This window comes from Lathyrus oleraceus, chromosome 1 (assembly GCF_024323335.1).
Source record: "Lathyrus oleraceus cultivar Zhongwan6 chromosome 1, CAAS_Psat_ZW6_1.0, whole genome shotgun sequence".
Lineage (NCBI taxonomy): Eukaryota > Viridiplantae > Streptophyta > Magnoliopsida > Fabales > Fabaceae > Lathyrus > Lathyrus oleraceus.
This window is the reverse complement of record NC_066579.1, coordinates 102,725,238-102,733,988: the sequence shown is the minus strand read 5'-3', so window position 1 is coordinate 102,733,988 and position 8,751 is coordinate 102,725,238. Positions and strand designations below refer to the sequence as shown.

The 8,751-nt window shown below is 33.7% G+C and overlaps 1 protein-coding gene across 1 annotated transcript; it reads right to left on the bottom strand.

Moving 5' to 3' along the window:
- Nucleotides 1-4,410: 4,410 nt before the first annotated feature.
- Nucleotides 4,411-5,759, bottom strand: LOC127119610 (uncharacterized). Its single transcript, XM_051049878.1, has one exon. It carries the CDS (start codon nt 5,633-5,635, stop codon nt 4,658-4,660), a length of 978 nt encoding a protein of 325 aa, XP_050905835.1. The 5' UTR covers nt 5,636-5,759; the 3' UTR covers nt 4,411-4,657.
- Nucleotides 5,760-8,751: the final 2,992 nt, after the last annotated feature.

Sequence of the window (8,751 nt, the reverse complement as noted above, 5' to 3'; positions counted from 1 at the left end):
AACTTGTTAGTTCTTTAAGAAGTCTTGAAATTGAGCTTGAAGAAGATGAGCCCAAGAGAAAGAGCAAATATATTGCTCAGAAGTCTTTGGGAAAGTCTGAAAAGACTAAAGCTCTTCAAGCAGAAGAAGATGAAGATTCTGAAGAGGAATCAAAAGAAGAAGATGAATTCTCTCTTCTTTCTTGATGTGTCAATCAACTCTGGAAGAAAAAACAAGGAAAGTTCAGAGGCTCCAGAAGGACATATGATCGTTCTGAGTCCACTTCTGAATTCAAGAAAGTTGGAGCCAGCAAAGACATCACATGCTTTGAGTACAAGGAGCCAGGCCATTTCAAGAATGAATGTTCTAAGCTGAAGAAAGACAAACCTAAGAATAAAGACTTTAGAGGGAAGAAGAAAGGTTTGATGGCTACCTGGGATGATTCAGAATCCTCAAAAGATGACTATGAGGAATAGAAAGCTAATGTGGCGTTGATGGCATGCACAAAAGCTCTAGCTGAGAAGATTCAATCAAAATCAGAATCTGAGTCAGATTCTGAAGAGGTATTTACCGAACTCTCTCACTCTAAACTTGAATCTAGTTTATTATAACTTCTAAATAAGTATCAGAAGCTTCTGAGCAAATACAAGGATCTGAAAAAAATTCATGTACCTGAGTCAGAAGCATGATGTAAGCTTAAGAAAGATTTCTCAAGTTTAAATGAAGAAAACTTTATTTTGGAAAATGATAATTATGTGCTCTAGTGCAAAAGTTCCAAGTTTAAATGAAGAAAACTTTATTTTGAAAAATTTCATAAAGAAATATGAAAAGTCCTTCCAAAAATTTCTTGTTAGAAGCCTAAATAGAATCGTAATGGCTTCAATGATTTATGGCGTAAGCAGAAATGAAACAAGAGGAGTTGGTTATGATTCTGATGAAGAATCTACTTCTGAAAAAGATGATAAACCAAAAACTCTTCATTCCCATTTTTCCCCTTATGGTAAACAAAATGGTGTTGTGCCTAAAGGTAAAACCTTTTCTAAACCTAAGGCTAAAGCAAAGCTCATTCCCGTTTCAACTATGCATACATGTATGATTATCCTGCATAGAAACCCAAGTTTGTTAGAACTCTAGGAAAACTAACCAAAAATGACCCATAAAGTTATGGGTACCTAAGGATAAGATAATCTATGTTACAGACATCCTTAGCAACGCAGTTAAGACACCGATCATGGTACCTAGACTCTGGATACTTGCGTCACACGACAGAAATAAATCATATGTTCCAAAGCCTGGAACTTAAGTCTGGAGGCGTCGTTGGTTTCGAAGGTGATCAGAAAGGGAAGATCATTGGCTCTAGAATAATAGGTAACAATTCTCTCCCTTCTACTGCTAATGTTTTATTAGTTTAAGGATTAATGCACAACCTTCTATCCATAAGTCAATTAAGTGACAATGGTTACGACATTATTTTTAATCAAAAGTCCTGTAAAGCTGTCAGTCAGAAGGATGGATCAGTTATTTTCAATGGAAAGAGGAAGAATAACATTTATAAAATAAGACTTGAAAAATCAAAATGTAAAATGTATGATGTTTGTAAATGAAGAGCAATGAACGTGGCATACATGATTGGGTCATGTTAGCATGAGAATGATTTCTCATCTAAATAAGCTTAATTTAGTCAGAGGCCTGCCAAATCTGAAGTTTGATTCAGATGCTCTTTGTGAAGCATGTCATAAAGATAGGTTTTATAAAACTTCTTTCAAAGCGAAAAATGTTATTTCCACCTCCAGCCATTGAAACTTTTGTACATTGACCTTTTTGGACCAATGAAAACTGCTTCTATCAATGGTAAGAAGTATGGACTAGTCAATATTGATGTCTATAGTAGATGGACATGGGTGAAATTCTTAAGACATAAGGATGATTCACATTCTGTGTTTTCTACCTCCTGCTCCCAAGCGCAAAATGAGAAGGATCTCAAAATTGTTAAAGTCAGAAGTGATCATGGTGGAGAAATTGAAAACAAAGATTTTGAAAAACCTTTTGATGAAAATGGTATTTCGCATGATTTCTCCTGCCCTGGAACTCCACAACAAAATGGAGTTGTAGAGAGGAAGAATATGACTCTATAAGAAATGGCCAGAACCATGATCAATGAGACTAATGTGGCTAAGAACTTCTAGGAAGAGGCAGTCAACACAATATGTTACATTTAGAACATGGTCTTTATAAGACCTATTATGGGTAAGACTCCCTATGAATTGTGGAAGAATCAGAAGCCCAACATTTCATATTTTCATCCTTTTGGATGTTCTTGTTTTATGTTGAACACTAAGGACAGTCTGAACAAGTTTGATTTTAAGGCACATGAGTGCATCATGTTAGGATACTCTGAACGCTCAAAAGGCTATAGAGTATATTACATTGAGATACTGATTATTGGAGAATCAATCCATGTTAGATTCGATGATAAGCTTGATAATGAAAAGTCAAAGCTAGTTGAGAAGTTTGCAGATCTGAAGATCACCTATTCAGGTTCTAAAGTAAAACTTCATAAGAAAAAGATGCTGGGGCAAAAGACTCTAAAGCTACTCAACCAGAAGATGTTGAAGTTCAGACTCCTTTGAGGAAGCACAAACAAAGATCTTCACACTCTAAAGAATTAATAATTGGAGATAAATCTGAACCAGTCAGACCTTATGAAGAGACACTTATGGGTTTGGTGTCCCAGATAAAGCCTACATCAATTGATGAAGCGCTTCTGGACACATAGTGGATTCTTGCTATGCAAGAAGAACTCAATTAGTTCTCCAGAAATGACGTGTGGGATCTTGTGCCAAGACCCAAAGGAACTCATGTCATTGGTACAAAGTGGGTCTTCAGAAACAAGTTGAACGAACAAGGAGAGGTAGTAAGAAACAAGGCCATACTTGTTGCACAAGGCTATAGTCAGCAAGAGGGGATTGACCAGAATGAAACCTTTGCACCAGTTGCTAGGTTAAAGTCTATTTGTCTCTTAATTTCCTTTATTGTTAATCATAACATCATCTTGTATCAGATGGATGTTAAGAGTGCACTTTTGAATGGTTACATAAATGAAGAAGTGTATGTACATCAACCTTCTGGTTTTGAAAATCATAAAAATCCAGATTTTATTTTCAAACTTAAGAAATCATTTTATGGTCTAAAACAAGCTCCTAGAGCATGGTATGAAAGACTAAGCAATTTTCTTTTAGAAAATGATTTCACCAGAGAGAAGGTTGATACAAATTTGTTATGTAAAATGTTAAAAAATGATATCATTGTTGTTCAAATCTATGTGGATGATATCATATTTGGTTCTGCTGATGCTGCTTTGTACAAGGAATTTGCTAAGTCTATGCAGGCAGAATTTGAGATGAGCCTGATGGGAGAACTCGAGTTCTTTCTGGGAATTCAGATTAATCAAAGTCTAGAAGGAACATAAATCAATCAAAGTAAATATACTAAAGAACTTATGAAGAAGTTTGACATGTAAGAATGCAAGATAGCAAAAATTCTTATGCATCCTACATGTATCCTTGAAAAGGATGAGGTATGTGCAAAGGTAGAGCAAAAGGTATATAGATGTATGATTGGTTCTCTCTTATACTTAACTACTTCTAGACCTGACATATTGTTTAATGTCTATTTGTGTGCTCGCTTCCAATCAGATCCTAAAGAAATCTCACTTAATAGTTGTTAAGATGATCTTTAGGTATCTTAAAGGTACTATTAGCCTTGACTTGTGTTATAGAAAATCTAAATAGTACAAGCTAGTGGGTTATTGTGATGTTGCTTATGCTGGAGATAGACTTGAAAGAAAAATCACTTCTGGAAGCTGTCAGTATCTGGGAGACAACTTGATCTCATGGTCCAACAAGAGACAATCAACCATATCACTATCAACTGCTGAAGATGAATACATTGCAACTTCTGGATGCAGCATTCAGATGCTCTGGATGAAAAGTCAGCTAAAAGATTTTCAGATATATGAAAGTAACATTCATATTCTCTATGTTAATACTTCTTCTATTTGTTTATATAAGAATTCCATTTTACATTCTAGAACTAAACATATTGAGATTAAAGATCACTTTATACGTGACTATGTTCAGAAGGGAACTTTAAACTTAAAGTTTATTGATACAAACCATCAATTCATAATGCGCCAGAAGGGAATTTTATACTTGACTATTTTATCTTTACTATTATAATGCACCATTACTTTTGATCCTCACTCCATTTCTAATTCTAGTGATATATATATATATATATATATATATATATATATATATATATATATATATATATATATATATATATATATATATATATATATATATATATATATATTCCACTTAAATAAAAAATTATTGATATATTTAGCTTAAGGAAAAGAAAACACCCTTGACTAGAAAGTGATCGTTGATCTCTTTCTCATTCTCTCACATATAGACAGAAACATCACTATCCACATATATTATCACAAATTTTCCTAGAATCATGATTCAAATAATTACAAAGTTACGTTTCTTTTTCACTTTTTCATACACAAAAACTGAATGATGTAAGAAATTTATAACTAAAAAATTAATCTAAAAATCCTAATTTTTTTTCTTTGGACTAAAAATAGTCAAAACTTGAGTAAAATGAATCAAACATGAAGAGGAAAACCTCTTCCAATATTAGCATGAAAACCAACACCAAAACCAATTAACTCTTGCTTATACGGTAAATATGCTTTTCTCTTAATCTCTCTCTTACTTAGATAAAACGCTTCCATTGCCGTCACCGGTGCCGGAATATTCCTCTTAGTTACCGGAATCTTTTTTTCAACCACTTTGGCAATATTCTTCTCTACGCTTCCTTTTCCACTGATTTTCACCTTCGAATTCTCCACTTTTGCTTCCTTCTTAAACTCTAATGACGGAGATACGAGAATCAACGATTCTTTTCCGTCGCTTTTACACCGCCTGAGTAAACTCAAAAACTTCCATCGCTTTGATGACGAAGAATTCGAAGACGAACCAGTCGAATTGCTTTTATTACATTTGATCGGAGACGACATCGGCGACACTGTCGGAGATTTCGGTGTCCACAGGCAATATGACGCCGGCGAAACCTCATCAAGGTCGCCCCCCACGTCAGACGAAGACGACGACGGATGATCAATATCTCGCTTCTGATCTTCGGTATATACTTTCCGTAATGGAAACATCATATCCACTGCATCGGAATTCCTTCTGTGGCCGTCGCGAATATTCAATTTCTGTAACGGAATTGAATCTTCTGCCACGTCGGAATTCCTTCTGTCGCAATCGGAATTCATCAATTCCCGTAACGGAACTGAAATCTCCACCTCAACAGAATTTATCTTTTCGTCGTCGCGGTTGAAGATCGGAAAAACACCACGAATCGAATTGCGGCGGCGGTGATCGAAAAAAACTTCATCAGCAGTTTTTCGAAACGCGACGAATTCGAAATCATCTTTGTCGTTTTGGGAGTGTGAGTGGTCGTTTTCGTTAATAACCTGTTCAGCGACGTCGTTTAGGTTATTAGAAGAATAAGTGCTGAAACTTGGACACAACAACGAGTCCATTACATTCTCTTCGTATTCTTGTTCTTTTTGCATTTTTGGTTTTCGGTTGTTTGTGTTTTTTCTTACTCTAATGGTTTTTTGTTTTGTTTATGAAATTTGATTTGTTTTGTGTTATTTATAGTATATGAGATGAGGTTGAGAGTGGAAGGAAGAAAGAAAGAAGAATAGCAGCCAACGTGTGACGTAAATTTATACTATAGTATTAATTAATTAAGAAAATCATATCATATCATGGATATTTTTTTTATGAATCATGGATGACGGTTTTATTTTTATATTATTTCTTACTCTGTACTTTGTAGGAATGAACTGAGGCACTTTTGATACTTGTGCAACACTCTTTAAAATATCGAAATGATTATTATAAATTTATTTGATAAAAGGGACGGTGTCATATTCTGTCAGTTTATAAATATTAAATTATTTATATGATTTTGTATTTTAATTTTTTTTAATTGAATGTATTTTTTTTATATTCATAATGCATTATCATTAAAATCGATTTATTTTTAAAATTATATATATATATATATATATATATATATATATATATATATATGTGTGTGTGTGTTCGATATTCAATTATTCATGTGTTTGTAATTCATTCGCAATTGAATTATGTTCGCTTTGACTATTTAGCATTATACCCTAAAGTCCCTTCATTATTAAGTGAATTAGAATGTTGGTCCATGATCCTTTTTGAGCCTAGCAACTTGATTTTTGTCTTTTTATCAAGTGTTGCTTGAATCACAAGTCAGACACTTAAATCAAAGTGTTAAGTTGTTTGATTCGAATCATGTATGTTGTATGACTCAAATCATGCAAGTTGTGAAAATAAAATTTTGCCTCTGTGTGATTTGATTTGAATCACAAGATGAACATGACTCAAATCATAGCTCTTCGTGATTGCTAGAATAAGCTTTGGCTAATTTGATTCAAATCATAAATCGAACTTGACTCGAATCACAACACATTATGACTCGAATCATGATTTCCACTTGATTTGAATCATAGGTCCAAATTCCAATTTCCACCTTAGATTTAAATAGTTGTTTCTTTGGTTCAAATAACAAAAATTATTGAGTTAGTCTCTTATTATGAGCCTTTTCATGATGAAAGATTTGATGAACCTCTTAGACAAAAATGTCATTTTTTTTCTTTCCTTCTCTGGTGTGTATATTCCAAACACCATTAAATCTTTTCTTATTTGATGAACAACTTCTTGAGTGTAATTCATGCCAGATTACAACTTCTTTTGTTACATTGTGTGTAATTTTTCTTGTTGATAGAAACCCGAGAAAGAGAGATGATCGATCTTGAAATGATTCATTATTGACCAAGCTCATGATAACCTTCAAGATCCAAGACCCATTTATCCAGAAACTTGAGAGAACATTAGTGTGTTCTCTTTATTCACTAACATCTAATTCCTTATTGTTATCTTGTGAACTCTAGAGAGTGTGTGTAAGATTCTTTTGGCATTATTTACCATCTTCAACCTTAGTCCTCACCCATTTTATGGACCCCCATCTCTAAAGATTGAGTGTTTGAACGAGACTAGTGGTACATTAGGGTATCTAATATTTTTGTGTGAAGTTTGTTGTTTGTAACAGGTGCAAAGATTGTTTCTTGAATGTAATTTGGGTATTATGTTATCCATCAAGAAGAGAGTTTTCACTATACTCCATGGAATACTTTGATGAGGTCGAGTACAAATTGTTCGTAAGGCGGAGTTAGAAGTTGTCCAACGTTGGTGAAGTTGTGCAAAGACTGTTCATAGAAAAAGTTGGGAGTTGTCTAATTCAACGCTTAGCTAATGGAAATCTATCAGAAAAGAAAACATCGGGATCGAGATGGATTGCCACATACGAATACTTGGAGTAGGTTATTGTGGATAGCATGGTTATGGATTAAGATCATTGAAGATCTTGTTTTTGTTAGCAGTTTGAGTATCTACATCAACAAAGAAAATTATTGTGTGATATTTCCTTGTAATCAAAATGCTTGTATCAAACTTATGTAATATTGGAAGATCGTGATTATTTTTCAATGGTTTTAACACCATTGAAGAGTGGAGTAGGCAAAGCGGGAACGAAAGTTGAACCGCTATATATCTTTGTGTATCCTTCTCCCTTCCCTTAATCTATTTTAATTTTCTGTAGTCATTATTATAGTTATTGCATCATTGTGTCGTTTGTATGTCATTTAGGTTAGATCTTGCTTATAGCGATTTAATGTGTAAGCTTAGGTCTTTGATGGCTCAAACCTATTGGATAATCATAAATCTAATTATGTTTTGAATTAACTTCTATATAAAGTTTTAAATCTCTTTGATTAAATCGACTTTGGTTATCTTGGAATTGATTTTCATTAGAAACAATCACACCTTTAATGTTATCTTGTGTTATTCATATTTGATTAATTTATTGAGATGCTTTCAAGCTCTCTTCATATTGTGTTTTGCTTCCGCGTATTTTAAAATCTATGATTTCATTTTATGGGACCTAAAATGTTTTTGAAATTATCTTTTTGGAGATAGCTCTATTCAACCCCCTCTAAACCATTCTTGTGTTCAGATAATCACCCGAAACTCTTAAACTTCTATTGTCCCAGACAAAGAATATGGTTCTCAAGCCACTCAAAGAAAACACAGGATTTGGTCACATACCTACCAATATATCATTTTCAAACCAGGAAAATGCCTTTATCTTTCACATCCTTCACAATATCCGAGGAACTTGGAAATACAATATCTTTTTGCAACTTTCACACCAACCACACTGCTTAATGCTAGACCATCAAGAGACCACCTATATTCCTAGACATGCCTCTCAACAACCCAAAGACCTAAAAATGAGTCAAAAGATCCCTAAAAAGAACTAATCACCACCTAAAAATCCAATACAAGACGAATGAAGCCAACTCACACATCACAAATAAATGAGAAATCGACTCAATTAACCCTCTATGCAACAGACAAGAAATACCTTATGGGTCCCCACTAGCACCCTCATATTAAAAAAAAATCTAGTATGAACGTTAACTTTAAGCAGTTTTAAGGAGATCATAATCACTTTACACTACTACAAAATAGACCTTTCGTAACATCAATTTTACAACAGGCATAATGTTAACTGTGGTAATGGTTT

Bases quoted from the DNA above. Each gene is read 5' to 3' on its own strand.
- LOC127119610 (XM_051049878.1), bottom strand. From the start codon at position 5,635: ATGCAAAAAGAACAAGAATACGAAGAGAATGTAATGGACTCGTTGTTG.